Source organism: Petaurus breviceps, unplaced genomic scaffold, assembly GCF_028583685.1.
Source record: "Petaurus breviceps papuanus isolate PSGF00001 unplaced genomic scaffold, PetGlider_PUasm1.0 90504, whole genome shotgun sequence".
In the NCBI taxonomy this organism is placed as follows: Eukaryota; Metazoa; Chordata; class Mammalia; order Diprotodontia; family Petauridae; genus Petaurus; species Petaurus breviceps.
The window spans coordinates 29,370-46,078 of NW_027187266.1; the positions used below are offsets into that span (position 1 = coordinate 29,370).

At 42.9% G+C, this 16,709-nt stretch overlaps 1 protein-coding gene across 1 annotated transcript; it reads right to left on the reverse strand.

Moving 5' to 3' along the window:
- Positions 1 to 8,521: 8,521 nt before the first annotated feature.
- On the reverse strand, positions 8,522 to 9,241 carry LOC138141899 (transcription factor GATA-4-like). The gene has a single exon (XM_069062801.1). The coding sequence runs from the start codon at positions 9,239 to 9,241 to the stop codon at positions 8,522 to 8,524; it is 720 nt and encodes a 239-aa protein (XP_068918902.1).
- Between the last annotated feature and the right edge of the window lie 7,468 nt (positions 9,242 to 16,709).

The window sequence follows — 16,709 nt, forward strand, 5'->3', positions numbered from 1 at the left end:
AAACATAACCAAATAACCATACAGTATTTTAATCTCCCCCTCAGACACAGAAAAAAAATGACTGTTTCCCCACCCCAATAAAGAATGAAGAATACATATCTTTTATCACTCTACTATGCTCCTTCTCCTATAAAGTGCTTACAGAAGGAATATTTGAGCTTGCTTAGTCACTGCAGGAGGAAACAATCCCAGGTCAGTGACTAGAGATTGGAGATTAGGAAAGAGACAATAGGCTCCATATTTTCAAGACGACCATAATTTCTCTTCTTGCAAGAGGAAATTGCAACATAATGGGCACGATATCCCCTTTCCCTGCTCCCCTTCGGTTCTTCTTCCCTTAACTTCCTTTATCTAAATACTATCTTTCTTTAGGACTCAGATCAAATCAATACCATCTTCCAGAAGCTTCCTTTGATTACTCCCAGCCTAAGGTGATTTTTCCCACTATGGAGAATTGATAGTCTTTCCTGTCCATACAAGTCAGAGCCCTGGACACACACATATGACACTTTTCTGTCATTATTGATGACCTTTTCCTAGAAAAATATATACCTTAATATCAAGCTCCTTCAGGGCACAGAATGTTACATATCTCTGAATCGTCCCAAAGCCCTAGGTACTCAGCATATGTGACCAGAGCACACACAAACATCTTCAGTATTACTCATGCTTCTAATACTGTAGTACCATGTTATCTGCTGATGTCATCAGAACCATGAACCAAGATCCCCTGTTCTATTTCTTCTGTCCCTGATCTTTACTGGAAGCCTTCATTGCTCCTATGTGGGGTATCCCACTGCAGATTTTGCTGCTCTCTGCTACCATCTCCTGATCTCTGCTATCATGTGGATCCAGGGAAAGATATCTGCCAATTTTTAGTTTGTTTAACTCTTAGCACCCTCTCCCCATAGTCCTTTTCACCACGGTCAGATAGCTGGAGAAGCCCTTGGGCATTTTTATACTTACTTCTTAAGCTGACTATTCTCTGTCTTTTAGATTCCCTCACTCTAACTCTTATATAAGTTATGATCAGAAAATACCCTTTAATTCCTTTTATGCCCTTGGCCTGGGCACATCATTTTCAAAAAGTTCCAATTAGCAAAAGTGGAATGGTTTTAACTGTGGTGAGCAGGCATGTCAATTTCTTGTATTCCATGCAAATAACAGAAGCTTCACTGGGTGGAGAAGACTGAAAAGAGCTGGTAAACTTTGCCATACCTCTAACAGAAATCAAAATTGTTGTACTTACAACAAAATCACACCATTGAAAAGATTAAATTGATAGTCTCATAAATTACTGACATCATTATTTTAAAATTTTACCTTAAAATCAAAATAAGGATTGATAGAGTCCAGGATCTGATAGATTAAAAGTTTAAACCTCTGGTAAATAAAAGAATCCCCTAATGGATAAACAAACCCCTCAAAAGCCAAGTAATAGACAATTAATCTTCTAGACCAGTTCTCCTTTACTAAGAAACACTAGGCAGAGAATTCAAAAGTTTAGGACAACTAAAGGATATGAGAAAAAGGTATGTATGGCTCAGCTCCAAAAAAAAAAAAAAAAGGTGCCAGTGAGCTGGTTCATACACAAGATGTGTTTTTTCCCTCAATAAATTTGCCTTATAAAATTCAAAGAAATATATTTTTTAAGCTTTTAAAAACATATTACAGATTATCATTATACATTAAATTTTAAACGATCTATAAACGGGAAGGAAGTTCTTTGGATCCATCACAACACACCAAATGGAGGGAGGTAGTATTATTCTTCCATATTTTAAAATAAGTGAACATTGATGCCTTGAACCAGTAAGCAAAGTAGCTTGAAATTAAATAAGCTACAAATTGCACAAGGAGAAATCCTGCTCTAACCAAGCAAACTACTCAGTTGCTCTCACATCATTTCCCATGTAACTACACTCCTACTACAGTAAGTTAGACCTACCTATCAGTTTTCCAAAGAGTGAAAAATCACCTTAGGGGGCGGCCAAGTGGCTCAGCGAGTAAGAGCACCGGCTCCAGTGTCGGGATGACCTGGATCAAATCCGGACTCGGATACTCAGCACCACACCCAGAAATAACTGGCCGTGTAACCTTGAGCAAGTTACTTAACCCCAATTGCTTAAAAAAAAATCACCTTAGATTGAGGAGTAATCAAAGGAAGCTTCGGGGGGAGATGGGAGTGATTAGAGCCTAAATTGGATGATGACCATTCAAAGAAAGGAATTAAGGAAAAACAGCAGCTTTTGGCTGATCTGCAGGTATAAGAATATACCACTGGATAGGCTTCCAGGATTAGCAGTAATTCCCTTAACAAGTTGTGAAAAGCTGCAAATGTCATTTCTACTCTCTGGACCTTTATTCATCTGTAAAGTGAGGAAGTTGAGCTTTAAGGTTTTTTCTAGCTCTTAAGTCCAACATTTGAGAGATTTAGTCTAAGACCATGGTCATACCAATATGGAGTAGCAGTGTTAGTCAAACAAAGCTTCTTTCAAATGATTAAAGAAGGAAACAAGTATTTATTATGTACCTACTATGTGTCAAGTGATTTACAAATATTATCTTATTTAATCTTCACGACAACCCTGGTAGGCAGGTGCTATTATTATCACCATTTTATTGTTGAGGAAATTGAGGCAAACAGAGGTTAAGTGACTTGCCCAGGATCACACTGCTATTAAGTGTCTAAGGCTGCATTTGAACTAAGGTCTTCATGACTGCCACTTAAATGCCTAATTAAGACAGGGTATGATTGATAATACAAATATACCTTATCATACGATCAATTCAACTGACACTTTAAATGTTTCTTTCCCTATATGCAAATGAGCCTTATTATTTCATTGCAATACTTACATTGCACAACACATTATTAATAGTAATTCCACAAGCTATTGTAACCATTCCTTCTAAATCTAATAAATTCACTGCATTTTTTTGCTTTTTATTTTATTATTTTTGGAGGGCAATTGGGTTTAAGTAACTTGCCCAAGGTCATCCAGCTAGGTTTTAAACACTGCATTTTAAAATATTAAGGTTCCATTTTTACTCTCCCACGAAATTATATAAAAATGCATTAAAAATCTTATAAAGCATTTAAAAGGGCATTTTTACACGTCTATTATGATCATCAACTAGATCCAAACCAAAGTATTTTGACATGATAAGCTCACATAAATAGTTTCCCATGTTAAATTCATAGCATTGAATCGTTTTAATTCAACCTGTCACCCAATTTAGGTTCCCTCTGTTTCTCACAGATATTAATCAAGCCAGCTGGTATTCAGAACTCTTGTGAGGCAACAAATTAAATGCATGGGCAGGACTAATATTAAGTTCTTCCCCACATTAAGCTAAAATATGATTTCCAATAATTTTCACTTCTTGTTTCCAATTCTGCCTTCTGGGATTTCATAGGTTCTTTTTAATCCTTTCTCAGATATGATAGCTCTTAAAATATCCCAAGGCAGATATTATTTTCTCCCCTTTCCTGCTCAAGACCCTTCTATCACCCCTCCCTGCTATGGTCTCTTCCAGACTAAATATCACCTATTTCCTTCATCATTCCTAATAAGACATAATTTATAGTGCTCTCTCCATCCTGATCACCTACCCCTAGAAGCTCTCCAATTTATCAATTTCTACTTTGAAGTTTGGTGCCCAGAACTCATTGGTAGAAGGGGATCACCAATAAAGCTCCCATGACTTTCTGTAGTGCCAATTCTCTTCCAACTTATACTTATTGCTTAAGTACGTGTGTTTTTCCAACACAAATGAAGAATTATATAATTATTCCTGGTGAATTTCACCTTTTTAAAAATTTTAGGTCAGATTTTAATCTCATACACAACTACATTGGCATATATGCTAATTTATGTGTGGTGTACTTCTTCCCCCATCATTATGTGTTTTAAAAAAATTGTCTCATCTCTCATTCAAAGTAAAAGTGGGTTGAAGCTAAAGATCAAGTGAGAATACTGTATGTATAAAGTACTTTGTAAACTTTTAAATGTGGGTAACAATAGATTGATGATGATGATGATGATAGTAATTAATCTGCTAATTGGTCAAAATCTTTTTTGTCTTAACGTTTCATGTTTAACCCATGATCAGGAGACCAAAAAGTTTTTTGTTTTTATTTTGGTGTTGTTATTTCATCACTGTATGAAAACTCCCTCCATCATGAAGATCAGTAATTCATTTGTAACTTCCAGTCTTATAGAGCTGTCTGGGGGCACTGAGGGACTATAAGATTTGCCCAGGGTCCCAAAGATAATAAATAGCAAAGGCAGACCTTGAGCCCAGGTTTTCCCTACTCTAAGGTTAGTGAGACACTGTCTCTGATTATAATTGTATGTAGAATAATAAACATCACTGTCAAATCAAATTAAATCAGCTATTATTATGTAAAGGTAAACAATTTTAACCCCTTCTCCCCACTAAATTGTGGTTTTATACTGGAACAACATAACTGCCAAAGTTCTTTAAATGTATTCTTATCTTGAGACATTTATTATCAATCATTTATTTAGTACTTAATATTTGCAAGGCACTTGAACTAAGTTGGAGATACGATGAGTTTTAAGATCCAATCCTTGCTTCCTAGTTTATAGTTCAGTGAGAAGATAGAATATCTATCTAAAAAGATAAATAGTAATGGGAGGCAGCCAGTCACAAGTATCAAATGATGTCTCAGTAACACTGAAGGTGTTTATTCCAACTTATTCACAAAGGGCCAACATTTTATTTCATGACATGAGGATTCCAACAGTTTTTGTGACCTGAAAGTCAATGGATAGGGCTTTCATTTCCACAAATATCTAGTAAGCACTCCATGTGTTCAAGGCACTGTTCATTGCACCAAACACAAAGGAGGATAATACTCTTGCTTTAAAAAAAAAAAAAGGAAAGGGGAAAAGTGGTTAAAAAGGTAATTCTTATTTGCTTTCCAAAACAAGGACACCAGTTTAGGATGACTGTGATTTTGTAATGTTGATGATGTTGGGCATCCCTCAAGTGTTTACTTCTGTTAAGAGTAGTATCCCGTGTAAACCTGAAAAATAGTACAAAGTCCCCATATCAAGGGACAATCTCCAAGGATGAATAATCATTTCCAATAGCAAATGCTGGGAAAAGTTACTTCAGCATTCTTCATATGTGACCATGTATTCCACTTAGTAATATGGACCTGCACACAGCCAGCGAACAATATTAACTGGTCACAGGCTAAAGTCTGGTGCACTTCCCCGGGCACTTTTGTAGATCTCTAATGGCTCTATCCTAGGATCACAGAGTTTGGAATTTTTCCGTTGTGGTTACCTTCTAATTCCTGAGTTTATGGGTTTGAAACCAAGGTAAAAACTAAAGGAGTGCTGGAGGTAGGATTTCCTCCCACTCTATACCTACTGGCACTCAAGGTAGGATTGTATCTACCCAAGAACAGAAGCGGTTTCGAGTACAAACTGCACAATTGGCTCGGTCCATTTGTTAATAGAGGCCGGCACGAGGTTTCAGCCCTTACTTCGAGGCTAATCTGCCGGAAATCCTACAGTTGCCCACAGGGTGGGTAAGGAGGAAGTGGCAGAGGGGTAGGGAATGTGGCCTTCTCACACTTCGGACAGTAGAATACAGTGGGAAGAGACTGGGAGGGCTTCAACCCTGCCACCACATCAGACCAGAAACTCTACGTTCTAATCCATTTACCCAGCTAAAGCTTTGAGGGAGAGGTACAATAAGTGCTCTTCCTTCTCACTCCGGATCCTAAGGACCAGACCAGAAATCTTGTTTAGTTTCCAGGCTGGGAATGGGAGCCTCAAAGTTACTCCCTCCCCCTAACCCAGAAGGTCTAATCTTGAACCTTCTTCCTCAACAGAACCTCCACTGTCCAATTTCATTAGAATTCGAGTTCCTACTGCCCTTTTCCAGGCCAGAAAGTCCTTTTCTCTATCCTAATCTCAAGTAGGAGGGATCCCAATATAAAAGGAAGCCCCCAGGCAATTCACACACCTTCATTCAGTAGTTTAGAACATAAAAAGTGACAATGAAAGTTGGGGTAGAGCAAGGGAGAAACTGAAAGGATTTCGGTTACTAAATGGCCAGTACAACCTAGCCTTCCAAGAAACCAAACCAGATCTTAACCTGGGGTATAAATGCCTGGAGGGGAGTGTGTCTCATATACCAATTCTCACCGACATCTCCAGTTTATAAGGGTCCATCTCCTTTTTCTTTTAATCTGCAGAGCAAAAGGCTATCTAGTCAGGTAGATAGTAAATTCTCCGGTCAATGCTGCTCACCAAATAAATTAACCTCAGGCGCGTTTCTTTTTTTTCCTCCAGGTTAAAATATAGTACTCAACCATTTACTGTTCTTTCTGCTCCGGTCTTTTAAAGACTAAACCACCACTAACATATTCCCCTTTCTTTTAGAGTAGTCGACAAAAATGAACCCAAGAAAAGTCCCAGCGTATCTGAACTAGAGGTGGAGCACGGTGGAAAGAGCTTCATACTCTTCAAGACCTGAGTTCTAATCTCAGCTTGTAACATTTTCTAGCCCTATAATCGGACTGTCACTTTACCTCAATGCGCTTCGCTTTCTTTATCTGTAGAATGTGGGTGATACTTTTTCAGCGGGCTATTTAGGGATCAGGTGAAAAGTAAAAGGCGGTGTGTGAAATGTGAGTTATTTTGACCACACAGCAGGTAATACAGCCCCTTATCATTTACTCCAGAGGATTCAAACACTTTAGAGTGCGGCCCGAATCGGATTAAAATGCAGATAGGAAATATTTAACAAAATAAATAAAAATACTATAGCATTTTTAGAATTAGAAAACCATACCATGTAGGGTTTTCTAAGTCAATGTGATGTCTGCAGGGATCCTCAAGTACGGTTTAATGACCTTCGTTTCTATTTGTGTTTGACACCCGATAATATACACTACCACCACTAGGGTAAACTAAGGCAGAGAAGAAGAGCAGCTTTTCTCCAAGTCACGTTAATTAACATAAGCACAGTGATTGAATCCTACCATATCCCAGACTGCATCTTAAAGTTTAACGCCCTCAGAAGCTTTGGTTTTAGCATAAGGTTCTTAAACTGATTTCCATTCTTCCCGAGGGCGTTTTTCCCACAAGTCCTTGTTAATTCGAAGGCAGGAAAAGCAGCTGCCACACTGAGGGGCCAGGCAAATCGGCCAATCCTCCCTCCCCGCCCCTCACCAAATGGTGTAGAAAGACCTGAGCCAGAGTAGTCCGCGCCAAAGTTTCCAAGGGAGTTCAGTCTGGGAGGCAAGAACAACGGAAAGAAAAGTCCAGAAAGGCACCGCAGCAGCAAACCATGGCTGTACCAGTAGTCTGCGCGGGTGAGGGTTGGCATACAGGGAAAATTCCCATCACAGTCCACATTCTAGCTTCTCGACCCGTGGTCCGTAGCTGTGTTTCAATCAACAGAAAGGTTTCTAAAGATCTCTGGAGGGGTGGTGACTTTGCTAGGTGAGAAATATTAATATTTTTGCCCCTCTGTGGCTGCCAGTACCAGCATCTCAGATAGGGCCACCGCCCAACTTTAATTCTCTTAAAGCATACTTTATGCGGTTCCTAAGGCTGGGCAGGAGTGACTTTGGAAGGCAGGACTTTAAGGTGGGCAGGAGTGACTTTGGAGATGCCCATCCAATCTATACTTCTCAGCCGTAGAGATACTATTAGTATAGGACTGGAGCTTAGCAGGCGCTTAATGAAGTTTTTTATATGGCATGTAATAGCCCCCTTTTAGAGAAGGAGGGAACCGATACTCAGTGAAATTAAGCAACTTGTCCAGTGTCGCTGGGCTGGGAGTGGGGAGGAGGACTGGGTGGGTCGAGATATAAAATAGGCCTAGATCAAACCAGCAGTCTCCCTACTCCAAGTCTCACCCTCTTTTTTTTTTTAATTTAATTTTTTTTTTTTTTTACTATGCCTCAGATGCATTTTCTTAATCCCGCAACAATCGCTTCCCATTCATCCTCTTCCTTAAATTTAGTCACTTGGGGAAGACGAGTTATGCTCCCTAAGATTTCGAGGAAAGGGAATGTGAAGATGAGATATTCAAGTGTCCCTTATCATGTATGACACTCCTGGAGCTCAGACAACCGTCCCTCCCTCAAAGGTAAAACAAACTTTCCCTTCCCGAAAAATATCAAAACAGTCCAATTCTATAGGTTGAAGAAACCTCCCCTCCTATTCCACCAAAAGAGGCTTCCTCCTCTAGCTCTCCTTTAGAGTCCTTAGATATCAAGTAGCCATTAGACTCCCGGCTAGGGTCAGCTTTGGGGAAACCCACGTAGTGGACATTCCTCCTCTCCCCATGTCCCTTGTTAGAATGAGGGACTGAATTCTCTGAGGCCTTGATTCCAAAGTGGAATCAGTTTAGAGAGGCCATCAATTTTCTTCTCATTATGACATTTAGTTGGAGACCTGTTTTAAATATCCATTCTAGTTCTCCGTACCAACTAGAAGAGATGAGCCCCGGTTTCTTAAGGCCTCTAATCTGTAGAAAGGGTGCAGTAGAAACTTTCCGATTCGGAATGCGCCACCACTTTGCACTCACCTAGATTGGGATGTCTTGTTGCTGGGTTGGCCCGGCCGGGCAAGCTGTGCAGGACTGGCCCGTCAAAGGGCCCGGCGGAAGCGGCTGCGGCTGCGGCCCAAGATGCTCCCATGTCTGCAGCTGTCATGTAGGCTGCAGCGGCAGCGGCGGCTGCAGCAGGATAGGGACTGGAATAAGAGCTTCCGAAGCTGGGTCGCCCGTACTGCTCTCGGCCTCCTAAACCAGCTGCACCTCCAGCCCCTCCAGTGCCGTAGGCGGCTGCCTCCCGGGCTGCGGCTGCTGCTGCAGCCGCTGCTAGAGAACCAGTGGCTCCTGGGAAAGAGAAGCGTGGCGATACGGGTGGGGGCGTGTAAGCGGAGCCTTCGGGCCCGGGCTGACTCCAAGCCGGGCTGCCCTGCTGAGCGGCCGACCCGCTCCCTGAGGGGGCTGCCCCGGCGCTGCTACTAGAACTACTCCCTCCCGGTCCGGATCCGGCCGCCCCGGATCCACCGCCCTGCAGGTAAGACAGGCCCAGCATGGACGAAGGCACTCTGGGAGTGGGCATGTAGACTGGGGAGGAGGCTGCCCCGGCTCCATGCATGAAGGCTCCAGGACCTCCTGTCTCGTAAGCCCCGGGAGGGGGGCCGTGATTCGCCATGGCCAGACTCTGGTACATTTCTGTGACGTCCACGAGCTCCCCTGTTCAAGTCCTCTTTTTTCTCTGAGAGTCAAAGATTACTCTCCCCTCAAAAAGAATCCACAAAAATGGAATAGGGGGAGGGAAAGGGTGATGGTTTAAAAAAAAATAACAAAAACTAAGGTGTTCAAAAAAAATGATTTATGATTTTTAAAATAAAATTTAAATCCAATTTAGGACTAGGATGCCTTTGTTTATTGGTTTTCAATAGCAAACTGAAGTTGTCACCAGCGGACCAAGGAGCGCCTGAGGTAGGTAGAACCTATGGGTCGAAAAAGGCGCCTTCGAGATTTTCCTGGTTTGCAGCTAGTAAGTAGGTTTCTGCTCCCCAGGGGAAAACCCAAGGGAGGAGAAAGTCCAAGTAAAGGAGTGTAGATAGATCCTTTCAATTGCGCTGGGTTGGGGTCTTTGGAGCCTTGGGTCCTCTGACCTCAAAGGGTTCCAACTCTCCGGCCTTGGGCGGGGCCGGAGGCACCCCTCTACCCAACTCGAGTCCAACGCCGATGCCTGGGCTATCTCCGAGTTTTCTCACCGCTGCCGCCAACGGGACTCTCCTAATATCAGAGGGAGAAACAAGCAGGGGGAAAACCATCATCTTTGAGCACTATCCTTACCCTCTTCTGCCGGTTTCCCGAAGCAATAAAGAAAGATAGAAATAATAAGAAACGAATTCTCTAATTTCTCAGTCTTAAAGTTTACCCCTCCTCCCACACTGGGAGTCGCTGGAGGGACGGCTTTTGTCTTGTTAATGTGCCCAGCTCCAATCCCCATCCCCACCCCCGGAGTTAGCTGGTGCAGACTGGGAGCATCCAAAGGGACGTCTTCAGGATCAGCCCCTCGGGCTTGCATGCTTTACCAACATACTAGGGCAACAATCTGATTTCATTTTTATTCGGGTTGATAGAGCTACGATTTTACTTCACAATTTTAATTGATTGATGGCGATTAGTTTTTACTCCTTTATTTGTTTAACCTAAAGGCACTTCTTTTTCTGACTTTTATTCCTGCCCCACTCTAAAACTGTTAAGGTAAGCTCCCGGTGGTTTAGGCTTCTAAAAGTTTAGTGAGAGGGATGAAGTTCGTGGGCTCCCAGACTCAGGGAATAACCGTCGTCTCCCTTCCCTAGCTCCCAGGCCTCACCTAGCCCTCCTCTCCGCAAAGTTTTTTCCCCCCTAGTTCCATAAGAAAAGTCTCCATGATGGCTTTCGGACGTGGCACGGAGGAGAAAGGCATTTGTGGAACTGGATACCTGATAGATTTGTGGTGCTAACGCTAACTAGACTGTGATCTGAAAGATCTGGCATTCAAATTATTCATTTCCAAAGGCACAGCTAATTCTCGTGATTATAAAAGACCACACACAGGAGTACTTAATCTTACAACACTAATTTGTTTGTTGTATTATATCAATTTATGTGGAATTTTATAGCTATAACAGACCTTAGAGATAATGAAACTGGGGCCCAGAGTGGTTAATTTGACTTGCCCAAGATTACACAGATACTATTTAATTCCACAAACAAATAATAGAACAATCTACATAAAGCCTCATTTATTTTCAATCAACGAGTAAGTACTGTGTTAGGCTCTGGGGATAGAAACAAAAAGAATTTATCATTTTAAGTAAGCTGATAGGAAAAGTAGATTTCCTTAAAACATGAAATAGTAGGAACATCACAGATATCCTAGGAAGCGTGTACATTGTATACGATACAAAGTGCTATTTAAATAATCATTAGTTTACTCTAAGATACGGCAGTAGAATCTATGACATGGAAGCCCTAATGCTTTGTAAAAGCTGCTTGCAAAGATAACTCTTGCAGTTTAGGGAAAATGGAGTAGCACTAGGAATTTACTGGCACTTGGTCTGGATTGTTTATCATTTTCCTTCAAAGCACTCTTTCAATTCATTAGTGTTACCCAAACTATCTGTCTCTTGGGTGTCAAAGTATAAGAAGTTTGGTTGAGAAGATAGGTACTAAGAATTTGATTTGGAGTCTTCAACCCTCCGCCTCCTTTTGAACGAAGGAGAGAAATCAAATGATCTTTGGGAATAAACTTGAGGGCAGATGGACCTTAGGGCACTTTTCGTTGGATACGTGATCCAGTCGGTATGAAGGTGGTTACTCCCTCTACTGCTCTCTCATCCTGGGAGATTCTTGTCCACTCATTATTAAATTTCAAATCAAGGACCTCAATTATTTGGGCAATTCTCTTGAAACTTTCAACTTATGATAAACAATATTAAAAGAGATTACATTTTTAATATTTAAATTTTGGATCATTAGTAGAAAATCAAAGACCTTTTTTCAACTCTTTTAACCCAATTTCTCCGTAGGTAAAGATGTGGATGTCATTTGTGGAAGAACCATAATCCAATAAACTGACCCAGGTCTTTGTCTTTACCTTTCCTGTGTGTCTATTCTTACATGGCTTCATTGAGGAGGATTATTGGAACTATAGGAACAAGGAGGGGAATCACACCTAAGGGTTTTTCAATCACTGCCTTGGGAAAGTTGATTGTTAGCATTTTACCCAGGACATCATTTAGAGAGGAATACTTGTTTTAAAGACAATAAACAAAATAAATATTTCTCTCTAAATAGAAAAGAGAAGTAAAATAAAGGCAAAATCAGGGTAAAAGTGCCTGAAGTATGAACCGTGTCTGGTCCAGGAAGCAGGAAGAACGATCCTGGTCCCATTTTTCTTCTCTCTGTTTTCTGATTCTCTGAAGCAATCATTTCCCCTACATTCAGAGGTCAAAATAAACTTCCTTCCTCTAGGGATTAAATTATTTGTTCTATCATCTTTTCTCCCTCCCCCATGGGCTATAGGGTAACAAATTTAGAGTTGAAAGGTACCTTAGAGATAATTTTGTCCAGGGGCTTTTAGTCCTTTTTCATCTTGGGCCCCTTTGACAGTTTGGTGAAGTTTATAGACTTTTCTCAGAATAATGTTTTTTAAAAGCATAAAATGGAATAAATAGGAAGACAAAGGAAACCAATTACCTTGAAATAATTATAAAATATTAAAAATAAAAGTTCACGGACCTCAAATTTTGAACCCCTGAATTCAGTCCTTAGTTTTAAGATGAGGAAACTGAGGCCCAGAGAGGTTAAGTGATTTTGCCCAAGGTTACACGAGTAATCTTTTAATTTCACACTACCTCTAGTACCTACTCAAAAACAACAAGCACCCTTAGTCTTTCTCATCGATTCTCTCCTTTCCTTGTCTTCTTTTTCCTCTTCTAGAAATGATTTTACTCTTGACATAAGAACACACAGGCATATGCACACATACTCAGGCTTACAAACAGCAGCTTCCATCTACACAAATACATACGAAAGCAAACAGCCCTGAGATTCGAAGGTAGTGATGTTCCTGTAATCCCAGCTGTCATAAGTGCCCTCCCCCCACCTCAACTTCACAAATCAGTCCTTTCTGTAGGAACACGTAAAATACTAAGTGTGAAGAAGTTGGTTTCTCCTTCCTTGCTCACTTTCCTAGCGCCCAGCCAAAGTAACCCACACACAGCCTTTTAAAAGTCTGATTGGAGTGCTTCAGCCTAACTCCCCACCAGAGTGAATCTCCCGCCCAAAGCCAAGGGAGATAACGTCTGGGATAAGAGCAGATAACCTGAGGAGCAGAGACTGGAGGTGAGTGAGGGCGAATGTATGTGAAAATTCCTCTTAACCCCCACCTCTAGTTCTCCTTCAGTTCCGCTCAAGACTATTTTATGGAGATTGGCGGGGGTTGAGGATTGGAGTGGGGTGTGTGTGTGTGTGTGTGTGTGTGTGTGTGATTATTTTAGCTGTCAAGTAGGGTGGTGTGGAAGTAGGGAAGACCAGAGGAATAGAGGGGGACTTACAGGTTTGCAGTTAGTATCTACCGGCATCCTGTCAAATTTTGGGCTACCTAGATATCCTTCCTTTACCACTATCAGTTAGGACTTATTGTTAGCACATTAGGGCGAAGGCACCTATTTGTGTGTGTGATCACTCCTTATGGTGAGGAGTGAACGTAAGTAATGGCTCTGCATAGGCTGGAGTCGGCAGGGTGCGCTTGGGCAGATAGGTTATATAGCCAAAGGGTGCACACGTCTGCATATGTCTACGTGTGCATTTATCAACAAAATTCATCTGTGTGCTCTATCTACACGTTCTGTGTTTGGGCGTCTGTCGGGGGTTGCTGAGTAGTGCAAATATGGAAATGGGATTCTGAGCGTTGGGGGACGTTTTATACATGGACAAGGGTTCTACAAAGGGCCCTTAAATATCCCTCCAAAATTGTTCCTCGGAATTCTCAAATTTCGAACTGAAAATGCAAAAGACACTCGAAAAACTTTAACTAGCTGGCTTAGAAAACACTTTGGGAGGGGGGAATTTACGGAGGTGGGTGGAGTGACTAAGGGGAGGGGAAGAATAGGTGGCTCAGGAAAGGGTGCATTTCTACTTTTCGAGTCATTCTACCCACCAGGAAAAGTCGATTGGACTAAACTATAGCTTTTTGAAGGAAAAGGGGGGGGGGGGGAAAGGCGGAGAGGTAGAAAGTAAGGAAAAGTCTACCGACCTGTGAAGGGTGAAATCTTTCTCCTTGGTTGACGTACCCTGGGCGCTTTTGGAGAGCTTAGAGTCTGGGTCTGCCCGAGGCCCGCGGTGGAAGCCCAAAACAGTGGGAGGCCTGGAAGTCTCGGGGATGAAGGGTTCTAGCTGTCAGCCTGCAGGCTTCCTCAGAGTACCTATCCCAGGGCTTCCAAAGCCTTTCCTTCTCCGCCTCTTCTCACTCCCCTCTCCCTGCTTCTCAGATTGTGACTGGTTTGGTCTAGTCACGTGGCGGGAGGGGGCGGGAGGTGCCTAGTATCGGTTGCACAGTCAGCTGGCGCCGGACTGTGATGCTGTTTAAAAAATACACACAGCAGGCAAAGTCCAGTTGGGGGGATCTCCGAGGGAAACTCAAATATGTGCCTGGGACCAGCAGGGTTTACGCTCAACACTAGGACGGTCATTATTAGTGTTGATAACGCTCACTATCCTCGCCTTCATTCTCATCAGAGAACCTCTTGGCTTCCCCTAGTCACCCTTCAAGCTTCTGGGATTGGGTGGGGGACAGGAGGCGGGAGGTGACTCTCCAGGAGCAGCCGTCGTGGGGTTTCGTGTCTGCGGATCACTATCAATTGAACTTCCAACTGAATGGTCTCTGAGAATAGCTACATTCCCTGGCTTCCAACTGCTAGTGAATGAAGAGAAGGATGGAGGGAGAAAAGAAAGTGCGTAACGTCGGAGGGCGATTAGGAGATACTTTTTTTTCCCTTTCCTAGATGGCTGGAAAGACGCGAAGGTTAGATTGGGAGGAGGGGAAGGGAGGGGAGCCAATTCCGGAGATAATAGATTCGCTGAGGACCCAAGTTCATCCTCTTCCGCATTTGTTACACCATAAAGATTATACGCGCGCGCGCGCACACATACACACACACACTTCCATAAAGGTGAAAATACTTGTATGCATTTATATTCATATACATTTATTGATACTATTTGCAAAACCTGATCCCTTTGGCTCTCCTTTTCCTCTCCACGTTTTCCTTGAATTCCAGTATGTTCCCCACTATCACCAGCCAAGGTCCTGCTATTCATATGGAGGTAGCTTTCCTGAGAAGGGGTGGGGGGAGAGTGGGGACTGGGATGGAAGAAGAATCCCCACCCCCACCCCTTGCTTCCCACTTCCCAGTGCCCAGGTAAGTTTTGTCCAGTCGACCTTAAGTGTCAATGGTTTGGAGGCCCTCTGAGTTTAGGGGCGGAGAGTTAGACCCTCAGACAGGTCTAAAGGTTAATAGAGCAATCACAAGGCCGGATTACCGCGTAAAAATAACCCATCGATTAGTCCGCAGCCTTCGGCCCCAGATAACGCTGGTCTGGCCTTTGGTTCGGCTTTTTATGTCTTCCCCCCCCCCCCCCCATTTCTCCTACCCAGGACAACCTTTTCCCTTCCCCACCCCCCACCCCCAGACCCCCGCTAGCACAGCGTCTCAGATTAGAGGGGAATAAATTCTACGCTGGCCTGTTTCTGGAGGGTGGGCGGTGGGCAGAAAGGCAGGAAGTGTGGAAGCCAGACTGAGACCAGTGGCCATCCCGGAGCGACGGGGGCAGAAAAGTCCCTCCACTGGGGAACTTTCCCACTGAAAAGAGTCTCGCCTAGGGATTTGGAGTTTTTATCTGGATTATGGATCTCAGCATCGGCTGAGGTGAGAGACAAACAACTTCCCAAACCCAAAGCAGGTTTATTCATTTAAATTCTTAGATGTTTCGAGAGGAAGGAAGAGAGACTGAAGGGCAGATGGAAACAGTGTAAAATTCTATGCAGCTCAGCTCCAAAACTACCCAACACAATGGGGGAAAACCCGACAAGTTAAGGACAAGCAACTGCACGAGCAATCCTGTTCTCCCGGTGTGTGTGTGTGTGTGTGTGTGTGTGTGTGTGTGTGTGTGTGTCCGGGAGGGGATATTGTTCGTTCATATATTAAAGCAAAACTCCCGGGGTTTAAGTATTCTCCCTTGAAATCTGTTCATACCTTCACCCTCCTGTAAGTCATGTCAATATGAGTACAGTGGCAAGGGTTTAAATTCTCAGATCAAGTTAAAATGCTACTGGCACAGCTCCTGGAAGTTTGCAAAGCTCAGAGCTTCTCCAGAGCCAGGTCTGGGATTGGACAGACTAAGTGGAGGTCCAGCCCTGAGAGTCTGCCCTTGTACAGTGAAGGACAGGGCTTCTCCAGGTAATGAAACGGCTGGAGTTGAGCAGAGTGGGGATACCCAAGTCAGTGTACTACGATGAAGGTCCCATCGGGTGGAGGTAGGTGGGTGGATGGGTGACCGCCTCCCTGCCAAATCCCATGAGGCCAAGCCAAAGCAAGGGAGGATAAGGAGCCTGGACCAAGACAGGCCCAGAAACTCGAGATGGCATTGGAGACTAAGGTTCTCATTGGAACAGTAAATTTTAGTGCTTTCATATTGGAAGTCAGAGAGGGAGTTAGTGCTCAAAGGACCAAAGCTTACTTTTCGAAATTGTTGATTTTTTTTTGGGGGGGGGAATAGGGTGTTATTGTCCCCTTCTCTTAGTAGGGAGAATTTCAAAGTGCTGTACCATTATTTCATGGCCTTCGATTTCTCCTCCACCCAAGAAATTCTGGGGAGTAAAAGAAATATTAATGGAAGGAGGACAGCCGAACATTTTGTTTGTGGGAATGATTAGATACTTTTTTGGTAAAAGACTCGGATTTGTGAGGCCTTGAGTACAATTTCTGACAGCTACTGTTCTCACAATAGTGCAGCACACAGAAACTTGGGCATACAGAAGTTTGATAAGATTGATCCAACAGTCCCCTCCATCTCTAGTGTTCTATGAATTTATGGAATAAAAATGCCAAAAACTCTCCAGGAATCACCAAGCC